General features: G+C 37.1%; 1 protein-coding gene across 2 annotated transcripts in view; it reads left to right on the top strand.

The window, feature by feature from the left end:
- Window positions 1-16891, top strand: part of LOC139731414 (transducin-like enhancer protein 4) — a 96171-nt gene extending 79280 nt beyond the window's left edge. For both annotated transcript variants that reach the window (XM_071642303.1, XM_071642301.1), the window contains exons 15-21: window positions 760-839; window positions 3348-3528; window positions 4109-4279; window positions 4819-4964; window positions 12753-12947; window positions 14137-14317; window positions 15490-16891. In XM_071642303.1, the coding sequence (XP_071498404.1) occupies window positions 760-839; window positions 3348-3528; window positions 4109-4279; window positions 4819-4964; window positions 12753-12947; window positions 14137-14317; window positions 15490-15597 (1062 nt within the window). In that variant the 3' untranslated portion in view covers window positions 15598-16891. The remainder of the gene's footprint in view (window positions 1-759; window positions 840-3347; window positions 3529-4108; window positions 4280-4818; window positions 4965-12752; window positions 12948-14136; window positions 14318-15489) is intronic.
- The last annotated feature ends 2534 nt before the right edge of the window (window positions 16892-19425 follow it).

Here is a 19425-nt window from a genome sequence, read left to right as displayed (position 1 = left end):
CACAAATATATGTATTTCATAAACGGTAATGACAGGTGTAAACAGTTTATGGCTTCCTGATTTAACGTACAGGTGAGTGAAAATTGAGGAGTCAGCTTTAAGGACAATTCCGGACCAGATGAAATGAAAGAGGAAAGTTTTATAAGTCCACAATGAAAATTTGATGAAAATTTGATAAAAATGAGGAAAGTGAATGAATTACTTCGCTTCTTTTCGAAAGAGTTTTCATGAAAAGTCAATATGAATACATGCGTAAGTGAGTTGATGATGTCATCGCCTCGCAACTTGCCATATAGTTTGTACACAAAAATCTTGAAATTTTCATTTTTTTTAAACTTATTTGAACCCCCGTCACAAATCATAATTTATCTGATTGATCATTATTTCGTTTTACACTTTCTAGCAACAAAATGAATTTCTATCATTTTTTTTTCATTGGTACATGGTCAATAAAAAACTGTGAGGTAATGACATCGTCAGCTCATTTGCATATTTATATCAACTGTTCTAGAGCTGTTTTGTTGCAAAAAAAGAAAAAGCATCTTTAACATTCCATAACTTTCTTATTTTCAGTCTGCATGTAAACTGTTTTTCAATTTTTGAAATCGAGATATTGTTGGTCCAGAAATATCCTTTATGGTATCATGTAAAACGAGGAGTGTAGTTTAACTACTGCATTGTCCATACAAGATATCCAGCCTAGTTTTGATGGCTGTGGAAGCAATTTTATTGATATAATGGTTTGATTTTACTTTGCAGTTTAACGCAGGACCAGTGCCCTTTGACCCTCATGCCCACACAAGAATCTCCTCCATTCCAGGCATACCCGGTGGCAAACCGTGAGTAATCAGATTACCTGTTGGGAAGACTTAAAAGTCTCTCATCAAATGCTGATATTATACTAAGCCATCTGTGTCATGTGATTACACCTTCATGAGCATGATTGTGCAATACGTGTCACAAGTTCGCTGCTGACTCGGGGGGGGGGGGGGGGGTGGAGGTGGAGGTGATGATTATCTCTTCTTGACACGCACCTATGTGATGAATATGAATATATGAATATTTTTATGCCTCCGCCACGAAGTGGTGCCGGAGGCATTATGCTTTCAGGTTGTCCGTCCGTCCGTCCGTCCGTCCTTCCGTCTGTCCTTCCGTCCGTCCGTAATGAATTTTGTGGACAGGGTAACTATCAAAACCTTTTGAGGTATCCTGATGAAACTTGACATGTATGTGTATTAGGGGGGTGAAGTTGTGCCTATCATTTGTTGGGTGCACATGCTCAAGGTCAAAGGTCAAAAGGTCAAGGTCAAATACATAAAATTTCAATATTTCCATCATATCTATGCAATGCCTGAAGATATTTTCTTGAAACTTAGTGTATACATGTATTACCTGATTTAGATTCTCTGGTGAAGTTTGGGTCGTGAGGTCAAAGGTCAAAGGTCGAAAGGTCAAGTAAAAATATTAAAACTTCACCTTTTTTCTGTATACTTGGAAATTGTTCAAGGTATCTTCATGGAACATAGTATATATACATGTACTGACTGGCAGTGATTATCTAGAGAATTTAGGGTTCATGGGGTCAAAGGTTAGGGGTCAAAGGTCAAGGGCAACACTTCAAAATTTTACTATTTCCCTCATGTTTATGCAATGCCAGCAGGATTTTTTTTTTTTTTTTTTTTACACTTGGTGTATGCATGTATAACCTAATAGAGATTCTCTGGAAAGTTTTTTTTTTTCTTTCGTTTTTGCCTCAAAGGTCAAAAGGTCAAAGATCAAGTGAAAGTGCTGAACTAAGTTTTTCCTCCATATCTCGGAAGTGGCTCAAGTTATCTTTAGATTTTCTACATATTTATGCATGTTCTGCCTGACAGTGATTATCTTATGAATTTTAGGGTCAAAGGCCAGATGAAAATGGTAACAATTTACTATTCAGTACTAAGAGAAATTGCACTTTTTCTCCATACCTTTGAAATTACTCAATGCATAAACATATGAATGGGTCAAAGTCAAGTTAAAATTCGTAAATTCCAAATACATGCTCTCCTATTCATCCAATTAAACCTAGGTCAAGGAAGGTGAACATTCAACACATTTGTGACAAACTTGTCATTTTAATATTTTGCCAATTTTGTGAAAATGTAATCACACATTGTCCACATGTACTATCTAGACCTATTAGGAGAATCATGCATTATGGCGGAGGCATACCAGTCGCCATAGTGACATTTCTAGTTCAATCTGTGAATGTTTTGCACAAGTTTTCTTATTTATTCTACCAATTGTGACTAAGATCTTACAACATTCCATGGTCTGAAAGCCAATAATTCCAAATAAAAATAAAAATGTAGTGTTTAAAGACAGTCGAGAACGAGAGACTCACGTTGGCTTCAAAAGGGGAAGGGAGCAAGAATCTTACAGAGACAAATTTACAAAGGGGTTTAACCCTATTCTAACTGGGGGGGGGGGGGGGGGGGTCAATTTGACCCCCCCCTTGACATTTCGCGCCGCGATTCCGCAACGCGCAAAGATTTTGCCGCGTCGTTTGATGACTTTTTTCCTTTAAGTCTCCCGCATATTTTGAGACCAAATTTGCGATGTCCGGGTACACCGTTCTGAAGTTCTGTAATGTTTTGCGTATGCATGTCAACCCGAACACAGCTCAAATTCATGATATCTTGTGCAAATCCAATGCAAATCGTGTTTTTTGGTTAAATTGATATAAATTAGATTATTTCAACTTTTAACCATTGAAATTAATCAATTTTAATGTAGATAAGCTTGAAAAAGTGCCTGCAAAAAATTTTGGCCAAAAAACAATAGAAAACAAAAGGTCAAAAAAACAGTGAAATACATAAGAAATTAACGAAACAATAAAAAACAAAAGAAACTGATTTTGATTGTGCTATTTTTTTACAAGAAAATTGTTCAATGTGTCTTGAGGAACTCTTACACAAAAATTTAGCAATCATTCAGTCTTTTTAATGGAGTTATAGGTGAAAAAATGATTTAATGTGTAAATTTGCATAATTAATTAAGTAAAAATAGAAAATCGAAATTTTTCTTTTGTATGACCGTGTAATCTTGTAGTTGACATCCGGCTCTATCTTCAGGCAAAATTTTGCGGCGATCGCGTGATCGGCGGCCGAGATCTGAAGGGGGGGTTAAATTGACCCCCCCCCCCCCCCCCCAGTAAAAACTTGGTCTCAAATAGCCCAGTTAGAATAGGGTTAAACTACCTGTATTTCCATTTACAATTTCTGTAAGTGGTTAAGGTGTTTACTGTGATTGTTGTTTTGCTGTTGATTTTTGTCGTTGTTGCATTCTTGCCATCTCAAATACTCCAGGGCCTATTCATTTCATGTCAGTGCTGACGGCCAGATGCAGCCCGTGCCATTCCCCCATGACGCTCTGATTGGCCAGGGAATCCCAAGACACGCCCGTCAGATTAACACTCTCAACCATGGTGAGGTGGTGTGTGCCGTTACTATTAGCAACCCCACCAGGCACGTCTACACTGGAGGAAAGGTAAGTTTGTCCAAAGATTTCAGTTTGTGTAGAGCAGGAGTAAGGGAGAGGAATACAACACATCTTCCACAAAGTGACAGCTGTGTTTCAGACTTTGTCATGAAAGAGTGGGTAGTAGATCAGAGAAAGAGGCAGTTTACGTGAAGCTTAGAAAGGACTGGAGCAGAAAATGTCACAATCTCCACTTAGGGTAGATGCAAAAGAGCTCTTGAGTGCTCTTGAGTGCTTGTGAGTCTTGCTGATGCTACTTCTACAAGCAGGTATATGCCTGTAGCAAAGTTTGTTTTTTTTTTCACACATTTTGCATGGATCTTTGGCACATCTGCAAATTGAATAATTTAAATTCATTTTATTTTTCTTTTACAAATTTTGCTTGATGTACCCTCCATGATTTTATTATATCAGATATGTCTGTCCCTTTCCCCTTTAAAAAATGTCATTTATCACATGCAAAGCATTTCACATCATCAAGGAGAAGATTCTCTTGAACCCAGAGGCATCAAAGTCTACTGCATGGTGTGGTTGTTTTACTATCGTTCTGTTCTCAAGTCAGTGATGTGTTCTCTATTCTGTGGCACAGGGTTGTGTGAAGGTGTGGGACATCAGTCAGTCTGGGAACAGGAGTCCGGTCTCCCAGCTGGACTGCCTAAACCGGGATAACTACATACGCTCCTGCAAGCTGCTGCCTGATGGAAGAACACTGCTGGTCGGTGGTGAAGCCAGCACTCTCTCCATCTGGGACCTAGCTGCTGTAAGTTCAGGGTTCCTGATATCTTTTTTTTTTTGAGAGAGCAAGTAATTTATGAGTAATTAATAGTTACTAGCAGGGTTTCTTGGGGCTGAGTAGTGTATGAAGAGCAAGTGGTTGTGAGAACTGAAAAGTACAAGAAAATTTTCTGGTATTAAATATCCAAACCACTGCAATCACAGATTGACATTGAAATTACTGCATACGCCATATATTTCGTGGGGTTTTCATTATCGGAAATTTCACAAGTCAGGTGCTATTTGCAAAAATATCAACTCTGATCCTGTCATGAATGCAATATGCATGCATACATGTACACAGTACATGACCAAGGTGTTTGATGATACTGTACCACTCCATGGCCCTGAATTTAACCACCTGTGAAATTGTTGGGAAGTCCTGATTTACAGAAATTTCTACTTGGTAAATATAAGGCATATACAGTAAGATGTGAAATGAATGGACAGCTAACATCCTTTGTGATGTGTGTGAAAAGTGGGTTTCAAATAACTGTAAACTTTTCTTTCTCTGTCACTGTCCAGGCAACACCTCGTATCAAAGCAGAGCTGACATCCAGTGCTCCAGCCTGCTATGCCCTGGCCATCAGTCCAGATTCAAAGGTCTGCTTCTCTTGCTGCAGTGATGGGAACATCGCTGTCTGGGACTTGCACAATCAGACACTTGTCAGGTAAGCTGTCTCAAGGGATGAAGGTTGACATGCATACCCACACTCAGTTGTCGTTAAAAGATCGAACACGTTTCCAGAATACATATTTTTTCTTGTCTAACCGCATACCCCTAATTGACCCTAGGGTTGACGAGATACAGGGTCATATTTTTTTCTTGTCTAACGGCATGCCCCTAATTTACTGTAGGGTAGACCAGATACAGGGTCAGGTTGATGTTAAAATAGTCTGTATAACTAATCCCTGCACTAGTCAGTGGCTTGTTAAAAGACAACACCAACAAATAACTTTATGAAAGGCAATTTAGATCAGTCTGTAAAGGCAGTTACAAAATGGAAAATAACATAATTTACGTGGGACCTAAGTGTGAATGACTACTCATTTATTCAGAGGCCTGCCTTCCCGTATGCCTGAAAACTAAGATGAAGTGCATACAATCAACTTTCAGATTTGATAATAATGACTGCTCGGCCAGTGGATTCAGGTCTTGTCATCACAGTACTATTGCACTTATATAACATAAATAATAACTTGGCCGTAGCACTTATCCCTTTACTATACCAGGAGACCATCCTATACAAAAACCTTACCTTACGGGAGGAGGAAAGGTCATGTAAATGAGGATTATTAAGCTAATTGTGATAGTTGCTTTGCTCAATATCAGTTTGCCAAATACATAAAATCATCATCCTGTGTATCGGCACATCCTCGGGGGACTGTAAGTGTCTGTTTGGTCTGTTGTCATATGAAAACATGCATGCACATCTACATCAGCAGGGGGGCGGGAAGTCCGCCCGACATGACCACACTCTTGATCACTGACCACCCGGCATAAAACATACCCGTCATGAATGTCCAATGAGGAGCTCAGACATTTTAAGATGGGGCAGCACTATTTTCTATTTCTTGGTGGAGTTCATACCACTTCTGAGGGATGCAGGCCAGAGTTCTAGTATAAATTACTGAAGGGTTTCCCATTCAGGATGCCAATGAAATCAATAGGAGGGCAGTCATTTTATATTTAAAATGTTTGCCTGCGGGGTAATCATTGCTGTGTTTTCAGTGACAATCAATAAGTTTGTTAGGAAAAGGACATGATGAAGTGGAGGGGGTTCCATGTTCTTTCCAAGTGGTCTTCAGCAGTGTGGCTGATGCCTGGTTCTGTTGAACTCCTTCCAACTCAATTCAATTTGTAGGGCACTTCCAAATCTCTTCTCTAACACTCTCAAAACTTTTTCCTAAACTCCTTCTTTGGGGCTTGAACAAGATCTTTTATATCCTATTTGTTATTCATATCTCCTAAGAATATCTCCATATCCCTAAAAATATGTGATTGGTCAATTAGAGTCAGGTTTCTATTACGTGAAAAATTATGGGATCTTCCCTATCAATGTGATTGGGTCAATTTCATCTTGGGATGTGGTTGAAATAAAAGTAAAATCTTATAGGTAAGATTTTTCATTAGCCCCTCCAAATCTTTTTCACACAAAATCTGCTTTTATGTTTAATTAGATAACCTTTTGCACTTACGTCTTGGACCTGTCGTAGCACAGGGAGTCAAGTTGTCTACATCCTCTCACCTCTTTATTGATTTTTTAAAAAAACTTTCTTACACTATTTCTTTGTGAGTCTGTCACAAGTGGACAAGACTTGCTAATTTCCTTGGAAACAATTCTCAGATAAGAAAGGAAGAATCCCAAAATTTATTACAAGTTTTCTGCGTGAAGTGGTTATTGTCCTAAATGGTACATTAACACTATTACAGTATTCTCATATTTAACTCTAATATCTGTACTTATAATAATGATATTATTATTAACAAAAGATGAAGATGATGGTGATGATGATGATGTTTATTATTATCGTTATTATTATCATTATTGTTGTTGTTATTATTATCATTGATATTATTACTGTTGTTATCATTATCGTTATTATTATTATTGTCATTATTATTATTATTATCATTATTATTATTATTATTATTATTATTATTATTATTATTATTATTATTATTATTATTATTATTATTATTATTATGACCAAATCAACTCACAATAAGGATTAACTCACAATAACTCACAAAGGAAATTCATGCAGGGGTTAGATCCTTCAGTTCAGAGGGAGATTATGACCACTGAAACAAGTGGGTGTGTAATAAAGGGGTTTTGAGTCAGAGGGCAAGGGAAATCAGCCACAACAATAAATGCAGTGTGTGGAAATAAGTGATACAATGAACTGCTTATGAATAAACCGGGCTTACTGTCAAAGAAACTTGGCTAATGTCACACTAAGAATTTCCAAAATAACACCCTTTTGGGGGAAACAAAATTTGGCAAAGAAAAGAAAGCCTGACATAAAGCAAAATGAAGATGGCATAAACTCAAATAAGGTGTTAGGATTGAACATAGTGAAGTCACAGAATCCGGAGTAGGAATATTACTGCAGAGGTGTTAATTAAACATGCTAGTAGCCATCGGGCTTCCATTTAAGCTGATCTATTTATTTGCTTGTCTATTTACCACATAAATGTAGTAACAGCATTCTCAATCTAGCCTGTTAGAAAAAAAAGTCATATTGTAGTATTTGCCATAGAACTTATAAGTAAATCTGAAGCTCACATTGTCATTATCCTATACTATAATACTCGAAGTTGTTGTTGTTGTCGCGGCAATGTACTCTCGGGTGGGCACGGTACGCCAGTGTGTGGCCTGCGCCTGTGTGTATGTATTGACGATGGTTACATGAAACACTATCATTCTGCTTTCGCGTGATGGACTGTCATATCGTATAATACACGGCGCGCGCGGTCATACAAGGGGATTTACGTACAGTGACGTTCGCCATTGGCATTGGCGTGCCCTAATGAAAACAACGAATGCTGTTATTTTATTGTATTTTGCACAACTGCAGGATACTATACATATGCAGCTCAGGTACGTCATTAAGTTTACTCTCAAGCGGGTATCATTGTACTCAGACTGTTTAGGACGGCTAAATATCCACTTAAATTTTGTCCTTGCCGATCGTATCCTTCCATATCAGATTACACGCGCCGCTGTCCATTCATTTACTGTAGGGCTGCTGTAAACATGAATATTCATAAGATGAGCGGACGTAGAGGAAACCCTCGTGGAAATAAAATGGGTAATTCTATGGTCCATCACACCAAGTTTTGTTGATAAAAATAAAAAAGAGGGAGCAAATGAAGACAAAAATATTCTTCTTTCTCCCATAACGAGGGAAAAGAGTTAAAGAAAAAATACGAGGCCCTGAGATGCATGGATTCCAACAGGTGCCTACTTATTAAACCTAATGACTATAATATGATCTCCCCCTCCACAAATACTAGTGGAGATTATAGTGGTAATATAATAACGATAATAATAATAATAATAATAATAATAATAATAATAATAATAATAACAATAATGATAATAATGATGATAAAATGTACCTGTGTCTGAAGCAGATAAACGGGTGGTTCTATGATCTATCAAACCAAGGTTTGGTGATAAAAACTAAAAGAAGAGAGCAGTATAGTGAAGACGAAAATATTGTATTTCTCTCAGCACAATAGCAACAAAAACACAACTGGGGTAGTCCTGCTCAGCACAAGATTGAGTATGTTAGTGCGGTGAAGCAGTTTTGGACAGTTTGCGCAGGACTGTCTTCAGAAAAGCTTTTTATCAAGAGCAGAAAAGTGGGGGACAGAGATTTTTACAATTCTTAACAAATTAACATTTCTGCCTCCCTATGTTGATCATCCCTATATTATGACTCTACTCTCTCCTCTCCCCTAATGATGCCTCGCTCGGGTGACTACATTTGACTACATTTGTTTGACCAATATTGCAATTTTATGTAGCATTAAATCCTTGAGTTTTTACCTTGAAAATTATAAACTATTTTGTTCATTCCCTAGATTTTATTATAATCTCGACATACTGAATTTCGCATGTGTTTCGTCATCTTTCGTAATTAGCATGTTGCACTAAACGCTTACATTATTTCTTTGGAACCTACATCCTACAAGCATTGCTTTTTAGTAGGTTCCTCATATTTACACATCATTGTATTACATGTCCTTATACATTTGTGAAATTATGTCTAAAATTGACTGTTGTGTTAAACATATTTTACTTCAAAATCAAATAGAATATGTAACCTGAATATGAAATGTGAAATTTGGAACATGATTAAAAAAATAATAATAATTATAAAAATGTTAGTAATAATGAAAATGATAATAACAATAACAATATTACACTGTAATAATGATAATAAGAGAATAGGCCAATACAAATTAATGGGGAGGGGTGCTATAATCCATAACTAAGAGTGGGCGGAGGAGACGCAAACAGGTACTGGATTGTTTTAATGTTTAAAAATAAATATCAATGATAACGAAGCTATTTGAAATAAGTAACCTTGAGAGTAACCTTGACATGACGGACAAAAAGATTCACTATCCTTGACCGATAAACTTTTTTTCTGAATTTCCTCGAGTCATCCCCATGTCAATGAATTATGTAAAATAGCAATGAAACCGAATGACTATGATCTCCCCTCCCTGAAAATAATAATAATGGTAATAATCATAATCATAATCATAATCAATGATTATAATGATAATAAAAACAATAAACAGTATCAATGAGATAAACAGGCGGTTCTAGATCCATCAACCCAAGTTTTGATTATGAAAACAGAAATGAGGGAGCAAATGAAGACAAAAATAATCTTTGTGTATTTCTTCTGTCATAACGTGGTTGAAGAAATATTAAAAAAAGAATACGAAGCCCTGAGACCCGTAGATTTCCACGGGTTTCTTATACTTATAAAGCCTAATGACTATATGATCACAATAATAATATAACAGTAGGAGCATAATAATATAACAGTAGGAGCATAATAATGATAACAATATGATAATAATAATGATGATGTTTAGTCTGAAGTATATAAACGGATGGTTCTCTGATACATCGAACCAAGTTTTGGTGATTAAAAACAAAAAGGAGGGCGCGATTGAAGACGAAAATATTATATTTTTCTCTCATAACTTGGGAAAAGAAATAGGAATGAAAAAAAAAAATGCGATGCCTTGAGACCAGCCGCGGATTCGCTCGGGTGCTTGCATGGATGCAAGAACAGGGGGTATAATTAATATCAGACGGGAAGAATCTGTGGGCAGAACTTTCGGAGAATCTCATCAAGCGTTTTTTGGTGATTTTTCCCTGAATGTTTGTTTGTTTGTTTGTTCTGCGAGGGTGAAAATGTGTGTGAGGGGATGGTAGTCATGAGTAGAAGAGAGCACAAGTAACTGTTCTTTTTATTTCATCAATAAAAATGTGTAAAATCGTATATATGAGAGGGAAAAAAAAGAGTAAAACCCCTCAGACCCGTGGATTTCCACGGGTGCTGCTAGTATTCAGAATATTAGTACAGTTACATTCTTTTATAAGGTTTTGGCTTTGTAGTTTCCTCATTATTAAGGAATAACTACTCAATTGCAAGACTGCACTCAAATAATACTGGTTTTGTAAGTTCAGTTTTGTGAGCATACTCTTGACAATAGTGACTATTGTCAACTGTATGCCCATTGTCAAAAGAGGGCAGCATACCTTTACCAAGCCAATATTAACCTCTATGACTTTACTGTCTAGCTCAGGCAGTGCATTGATTGATCTTCCAAATGGAAATATATTCCCTAAAAGATGTCACCAGGGTATAATTGTGTAGGCCCTATAGAGTTTTCTCATTAATCACTCTCTAGAATATTTCACCCGTCAATTTTTGCCAGTCCAATGTCCTGAATGAGGGTCGAACCCAGCCAAAAACATACATGTCCATCGCCCCCGTCATTGGGTTCAGCGGTATTATTGCTGTCTGCATGGTTGCACCAAGGAGGTTCCAACTGGCTGTAATTATTCAAACAGTTGTCAGATTTATATTGATGTACAAAAGAATTTCACAGGTGCATTTGTGCCATTGATGATCCATATTCGACAGCACCGTCTTGCTGAGCAATCTGAAGATTCATTTTGAACGTTAATATGATATTGGCCATATTTTGCTTATTTATTTATTAAATGAAATGAAATTTCACTCAATGATAAAGCATGTAAAACAAAAGTCAATCTTTTGCAGAAATATGTGTAAATCAGAGCTGTATCATGTGAAAATGTTACAACTGTACCATCCTGGAAAGCCGGTTTTATCACTTTTCCACTTAATTTCCGCAAATAAAACTAACATGGAATAATCTTCCAAGTATAATTCTTTATTGATAGATATATAAGATTAGTGCCCGGTTATGCCCAGTCAAGTACTTTTCATCTTTATTTCATCATTTTTTGCGCAATTTCTATTCCCACATCCTCGTGTCTGTACCACCTACCTTTTATAAAAAGGGATAGGGAAAAGTGATTACCATTACAAAGACATATCTTCCGTGTAGAAAGTGGCTGGTGATTATGCAATGAGACATGAGTCAGTTGTCTTCCTATCAGCCTGGCAGATCCTGTTTGGCACATGCTTCAAATATTTTTGAGCGGCGGCATCGAACATCTAGCAAGGGAAATAAGACGGTTGTGACTCCATTCTCTAGAACCTCCTTGGTTGCACACATGTTTTAGCATAGATGAGTGGCATTTAAGATCATACGAGAGTGAGCAGTGTAGTACTCAGCAGATCTATAAGCTCTAAAAAACTGGCTTGCCATTCTAAGCCTCTAAATTTTTGAAATGTTTCATATGGTATACCACGTAACATGTGCCAGCATACTACCAATTCATTTCTGCTACAGAAAAACATACCATGAGGATGATACTTTGCAGACATAGACTGTGTTTGTGGAAACAAATTTTGCAGTTGTCATGTACTAACTACACCCCCATTTTGCTGTCAGAGCAGTCAGTGTGTTTGATATGCTGGAAACTGCACCTCGCATGGATGGTTCCAGAATGAGCTGTATATATCCTTCACAAGTGGGGTTTAACTTGTTTGAGAGAGCATGAGTAAGAAAAGGATATTTTCAAGACATTCATGAAAATACAGGTCTAGATTTTAACCAGATTTTGCCAGAATCATCCATGCTCATTAGTTGTTCTTATACATTTTCTGCAGATTATTTGGTCCAGAGGCAGGGCTTTGATATAACAGGCAAAATAAGCTGATTTCATGATTTTTACAAATCTAGAACTGAAGCTGCAGAAGATTTTCTTCGTGGGTTCATTGAAGAAAAAAAAAAGAGAAAAAGAAAATGTGTTTGACTGGTTCTTGATTGGATATGTTTGTAGGGTGTGGTGCCCTCCAGCAAAAGTTAACTCTTTTACACACACAAAAAAGTGGCTAATAGCATAAAGTCTCTCTTTTAGCAGACAGTTCTGCCATGTACATAAGATGAGTTCTAAATTCTTTTACTTGGATCCACTGTATTTTGATCTCTTCACCCATATCTCTTGCAATGATCAGCGGCCTGTCATACACATATCAATCCGTAGATATTTGCAACCTGATTCTTATGTTTGGTTGTAGAAGGATTGTAAAGCATAAATGGATTCCGCCAGCCCTGCTGCATAGTGGAAGAATGAGAGAGTGTTTCATGCAATTATGTTGTCAAGATTTAGAACAGTGACAGCGCAGACAAAGGCCAGAAAGAGAGGAGTTATATTGTCAAACATTTGCATGACTGAGACTGATATTTACATATCAATGGACAAGCAATTACTGCATCTCCGAGCTATGTGTTTGATGTTCTGTGCGTGAATGTCTTTCTCCACTAGGCAATTCCAAGGCCATACAGATGGTGCCAGCTGCATTGATATCTCACCAGATGGGTCAAAGCTGTGGACTGGGGGCCTGGACAACACAGTGCGTTCTTGGGACCTGAGAGAAGGGAGACAACTGCAGCAGCATGACTTTACCTCCCAGATCTTCTCTCTTGGCTACTGCCCTTCTGGTGACTGGCTGGCCGTTGGGTGAGTTGTTTCTATCTCTTTGTGTGTTGCGGGGGCTGGGGGTACGCACTGTGCTTGGGTTTAAGCTTGCATCTTGAACAACAGACTGCATTGCATTTCTCTGACCAATTGTTCAGATTTAGTTCAGTGGACTGATATAGTAAAAAGTTTATTTTCAAGATTTGTGAATGCTAAACATCTTGGCAATAAACCATCAAGTCAGTCACACAAGCTCCTTCAAACTGTAGAACTCAACAGGATTAGAGGGCAATATTTGCTGATGTAGGGTATTACAAGATGATGATGCGATTGGTTTAATTAACATACTTTTACATTTATTGTGTTTTAGAATAGTGGACGATTGTACACCATGTACATGAATATTTGCACAGATAATCATATTATGAATACAGAAAAAGTTTAAAAAGTTATTTTCTCTACTATATCCTTGGCCTCAATGAATTGGCAACTGTTCACCTTGGGTAATCATGCCTTTGTTGTGTGTATGATATACTGTCAAGCATGCACTATTAATGTGATAGAATATGGACTGTTAAGCAGATTCTTTTGTATAATCATATGGTGCAAAATTTGTGATGGATGTCTCTCGCTGGAATCAAGACACTGTCCCTGAAGTCTGATGTACTGATAGTAGTGGGAGTAGGATTTATTGCTGCTTCCAAAAGGCATATTCAGTTGTACCAATGAAAAAAAAAAATGGAGTCATGTATGAGCCCTTTTTTGTGTTGTTGGTTTGTTTCTATGTACCAGAAAGTCATCAAAACTTGTATTATGTGTTGCCTGGCTGGTGTATTATTTTGATTATCTTCAAAGACCTTGTAATACATGGTATGCTATTGATTAAATGTGTGTGGGAATGTTACAGGGTAAGAAGGGATGACTAGGAAAGTGAAAATGCAGCAGGAGAGTCAAGGTAAAACTGAAAGCATTGAAAAGAAGTGTACAGCAAATGATGGGAACATCTACAATTATGTTACATAATTACATCGCTGATATTGAGGTTCTCTTAGTTATCTTATTCTTTTCCAGTCATTCACCAATAATTTACTTTTATTTTGTTTATTCTTTTCTCCATGAGATAATGAACCTTTTTGTAAAGTTCTCCTTTGAGCTTTGTTGTAGATGTTCCCCAGTTTCTGTAAACATGTCTATTTATGTTTACTTCATACTCTGTTGTTTTCATGTTTAGGATGGAGAGCAGTAATGTGGAGGTGCTGCACCACTCCAAACCTGACAAGTACCAGCTCCACCTTCATGAGAGCTGTGTGCTCTCCCTCAAGTTTGCCCACTGTGGCAAGTGGTTTGTCAGTACAGGCAAGGACAACCTGCTCAATGCCTGGAGAACTCCCTATGGGGCCAGCATATTTCAGGTTAGTGCCTTGACCGTCCTTTATTTCTCTCCTTTGATATCAAGGAAGATATTTATGAGCAGTGCAGTCGAACCAAGAAGAGGCAGGTCCCAAGATAGAGGGTTGTGTGTTAATTTTTTACAGATATCTTTGCAAAGTATGAACAAAAATCCTCAAAAAAAGAAAAGAAAAAAGGAATCTCAATGTAAAGAGGACCTCAAGGGAAAGTGTATTGGAATTTTCTCATATGGTTATTTACTGTCACACTGATAACTCATGTAGATTAGCAAAGATGTAACACTCAACATTTGTTGAACATTCTACATGTCATATGTTACTTAACTTTTGAATTAACCATATTGTGAAGGACTGTATCATGAAGATACTGTAAAAGTGGATATTTTTGACTTATTTTTCATGCTTGGCCGGAAAAGGAGAGTTTCGCGTGTTAATTCTGCTGAATCAAAACATTAACGACTGGAACATATGGCAAGCAAAAACATTCACGTGCTTTTATTTTTGCGCTAGTTTCTGGTTGCACGAAATGCGCAAAAATTTCAACACCGCAAAAATTTCCACTTTTACAGTAACAATTATCACAATCTCTCATGTTTCTGCCTGGGTTGATAATGTATCCATTCATGGAGAGGAATATTATTGCAATATGTCACTAGAAGAAAGGATGTGTGGTTATATTCACTTAATACCTCAATGCAGTCTCTTTAATGGCTTGTATAGAATAAACCTCACAACTACTGTAAAAGTGGAAATTTTCGCGGTGTTGAAATTTTCACGCATTTCGTGCAACCGCAAGCTAGCGCGAAAATGAAAGCACGCAAATATTTTTGCATGCCATATGTCCCAGTTGTTGATGTCTTGATTCCGCGGAATTAAAAAACATGCAAAACTCTTCTTACGTGGCCAAGCGCGAAAAATTAGTCGCGCGAAAATATCCACTTTTACAGTAATGGGGTTAGTATTCATACTTGAATGTGGATGCTGTTCCCAAAATATCTTATAGATTCAGTCAAATAGTTGAATGAAAAATTTGCAGTACCTGAAGCAAACATAGGCAGTGTTAGATGTAAATGAATTGGATATGTAGACCAAACAATGTATTTGAAGTGATATCAGTAAATTCAAGGCACAATGATCCAGATATGCTATTGTTTGTTTTCCTTTTTCCTTTTCAGTCCAAAGAGTCCTCATCAGTGCTGTGTTGTGATATCTCAGTGGACAATAAGTTTATCGTCACAGGCTCAGGTGACAAGAAAGCAACAGTCTATGAGGTCATCTACTAAAGCCACCCTCTGTGTTTTCTGTCCTATTGGCGATGAACAATAACTTTTTCCTTGATGAGAGAGAGAGAGAAGAAGCAGGAAAGACAATCCTCCAGCACTCTAAGAGGACTTCAGAGTTCAAAATGTGCAGCTTACTAATACTTTGACTGGAAGGAAAAGAACAGCTTGATTTCAAGCACCTGAGTGGCGTGAAGTGTGCTAGTCACTGGCTTGACCGCACGGAACCTGCAGAAAGGACAATTCCCGTTTAGAATGTATTGTGACTTCTTCTTTCTTTTTTTCCTTTTTTTCTTTTTTGCTTGCTTGCTCCTTGTTTCTCTCCCCAGCTGACCGTATCTTGGCATGTGATTGGACCAAATTAATCGTGTAAAATTTTATGCCACCCCTGCCATTATGGAACATGTATGGAGCATGTATGGTGACAGGGAGCCAATGCTGAAGCCTTTTGTGTGTTAATGGCATGTCAAGCTGAGTATCATCAACCACGGTTGGGCCATGGAATGTGCATCAAAAGCTTTGACTCTTGAAAAACGCACAGAAATTCTTCTGATGTTCCTGAAACAGATGTACTATGAAGAAAATGTTGTCCATTTCTTTGCTTATTTGTAAATCTTGGAATGACATGATGCAACATGACAGAGACCAACCCACTTTCTCTTGGAGTATTACCAAAGGATTGCAGGAATGAAATATCAAAAACAAAACAAAACAAACTCCATCATCACTATCTCTGGAATTTGTTTTGAGTTAACCACCAGTCTTAATGACTTTGTTTTTCATAAGGATGCCCTTTTGAAACTCTCAGAAAAGCACCAAACAGTATAATTTGACCATGGAAGAGCACTTCAGATTAACCAACTGAAAAGGAACACAGTTGTTGCTCTTCATTGTCCAAGATAAATCATTCTAGAAATGGCAGCAGATTTCTGACATGATGTGATGCCTTGTTGGTTTAAGTTACTGTTAAAGTGGTATGGTTTAAATGGTTTTCTGTTGTTTACCCATTGTGGACAAGTAACAGATAAGTTAGTCTGGGTTTCATTGATTTTCCTCCATGTATTGGTATCTTGCCTACCTCGTAATTGTAAATTGATTCAGAGCATATATGTGATACATGTATGTCGATTTCTCTGCTGATGAAGCCAAAAGGCTACCACTCGGTGTTTCAAGAGAAATTAATGTGTAAAGAAACTAGGAAGTTGTTGCACTTCATGTACTCAAACCCTTTACTGGTATTCACATGCAAGAGATTATGCAGAATTTGTATGCACTTGATATAAGATAACACTTTCACTGTCGGGATTAAGTGGGGGGGGGGGGGACAGCAACAAAATGACAGTGCGTGTGTGTTTAGGGGTGTATATGTACGTACATTGTATTTTTGCATGTGTGATGTGTGTTTGTGTATGTCTTTGAAAAATTGCTGTCAACACAAAATCACAGTGACATTGTTCTAGGAGAGGGTTTGGAATTGACAATTCTTTGGTCTGTGAAAAAGAACTTTTGAGAAATAAAGATTTAAGTGACCAACAGGTCACTTGCTACTTCAGGTCCATGGTGACATTATATATGTTGGCATCAAAATGAATAAAAAATACTACAAACAAAATGAAATTGTTCAGAACAAGAGCATCAAAAGTTACTCTAGAAATCTTCATTGTGAGCAATGTAGCTATCTCACAGATTACTAGTAGAGCAAACATTGAATCAACTGTTTGTATGTGGTGTATTAATCCAAGCAGATGCTGCTGTTACCCATCTTTTCAACTCTGCTCTCATGGTATTGGCGATTAATATTGTCCAAGAGTAAAGAATGCCATTCAACACTGTGCCGTTATCTTTCTCTTTCCCCAATAATGTCTCTACACTTTGTATTGTGAATTGAATCAGATTTTGGAAGAAGCTTTATTCTTGCACTTTAGGAAATCATGTTGTAATGCTTGTTTTAAATGGCATCAATATATGATATTAACAAAAACCTCTGTTGAAAGTCACACATCGTGATTTCTTTCATGATTTGCATAGATCTTTTAACCTGATATTTTTTGTCTAACAAGCACTGGAAAATATTAAATTGGTGTAAAATTAATGAACATACAAACACACAGATGCATATTAACACAGGTTATTTATCAAAAGGACAACGTAAAAAAACTCATCAAATAAAGGTTTGAATATCAGGCAGAATTTCTATAGCAGATTATCTTTTAGGGCTTTGACAGTGTTTATAGCATATATGAAAACGATAGGAAATATCTACTAAGGGAAAAGTGCAGAAAATAAACTAAGAATTCACTAAGGAGCAATAATCTTATCTAAAAGGAGGCAGTATAATTTCTTTGGCCCAAATAATACTATGTCCTTCTTGAGTTTCTTCTCACTTCAGTGATTTTGTATGCCTTGATCATATGGTAATGGCAGGAGTTTTTATGGGTTGTCCATAAATCAAATTATTTGTAATCATATCTTGTCACCACAATGAACTACATAGACTTGAAGGTTCAGCAATGAATTTCATGTATGCTCATGTAAATATGATTCAGTGAAAGTTGTTGCTTTTGTCATTAAAAGCCAAAGGTCAGGAGCCATTATGAAATTATGAAATTGTAAATTGAACACAATACCTGAATATATGTCACAAAATTTAACAAGACAAGGATTTTGCAAAAGAGCAATCTTCAGTTTGATTGTTCAGTGAGCAAGTGATGATCAATGGCCAATATTCAGCATGTGAAATGTGTATCATTTTGCTCTAAATCAAATTCTAATTGGTAAAATTAAAACAATCCTGGTATATAAACGAACAAGGCAGAACACGGCGAATATATATGTGACCCTGGTTAGAAATCAAAGGTCAAAGGTCACATGCTTTGTTTGCACCGTCCAAAACAACTTCAGTTTATCTTGTTCAAGGCATTCTGAAATGATGGGACAATAAGACTTAAAGATCAGGGATCAAAGATCAAGTAGATGCCAGTGACAAGACTTTGCCATCATTAGGCGCTGTCTCAATACACAGAGATGAGTCAAGCAAGAACAGAAAAGTCACATCAAAGGTAGCACATCAACACTATGAAGTCAAATTTTTCTTGACATATCCAAAGAGAGATGCTCATTTTCACATATAGTGCACCTGTGCTTTAGAGAAGTAGCATTCAGTGATTTCCCTCTCTAAAAGTGTGGAAATTAGTAAGTTTGTACAAGTTTCACTTCTACCGTGCCTTTGATTTATGAGTGTTATTGTTATGAGAGACCCTAGTTATTGGTTTGGTCAGACATTTTACACAATCTTGTGGATTGTCTGTACACAGGAAAAGAACATTTGACATGAAAGAACATCACTAAGCAGTGTTCTCATGGTTGGTCAGTGGGTTAAAAGGGAAAGTGCTTATGTGGTATTTTACTTCCCAAATGGAGAAATGCAAAATTTGTTTCATTTGTGTTCATGTTTGGCAGAGTCAATAAGGTTAAAACTGATCGGCAGACTTTGTCACTTTCTGTCTGCATTAGGGCTATTCTGTTACAGTAAGTTAAAAAAAAAAATCTAGTGAAAGGTGATTGTGTTTGGTACTTTGAAGTCTTGTACATGTTATCCCAGTGAGAGGTTACACAGGGGATCACAATTTTTCTTGTGTGAGTCAATGTATATACTTGTATAGGAATTTTTTACGCCAAAATGTCATGGACCCTATTAAACGTTTGTGGCTACTATCACTACCTCCATTTTGTCCTGCATATTGTTCACTGCTGTGTCTATGTACAATTATGTTAATCACTCCCCCTGAAGTATCCATTCACTGGGTCACTGTATCCCTGTCACCATCCATT

The sequence above is a fragment of the Diadema antillarum genome, unplaced genomic scaffold (genome assembly GCF_040938485.1).
Source record: "Diadema antillarum isolate AM-2024a unplaced genomic scaffold, OU_Dant_1.0 seq00000369_RagTag, whole genome shotgun sequence".
NCBI lineage: Eukaryota > Metazoa > Echinodermata > Echinoidea > Diadematoida > Diadematidae > Diadema > Diadema antillarum.
Note: the sequence above shows the minus strand (reverse complement) of the source record. Positions and strands in the feature narration are given on the sequence as shown.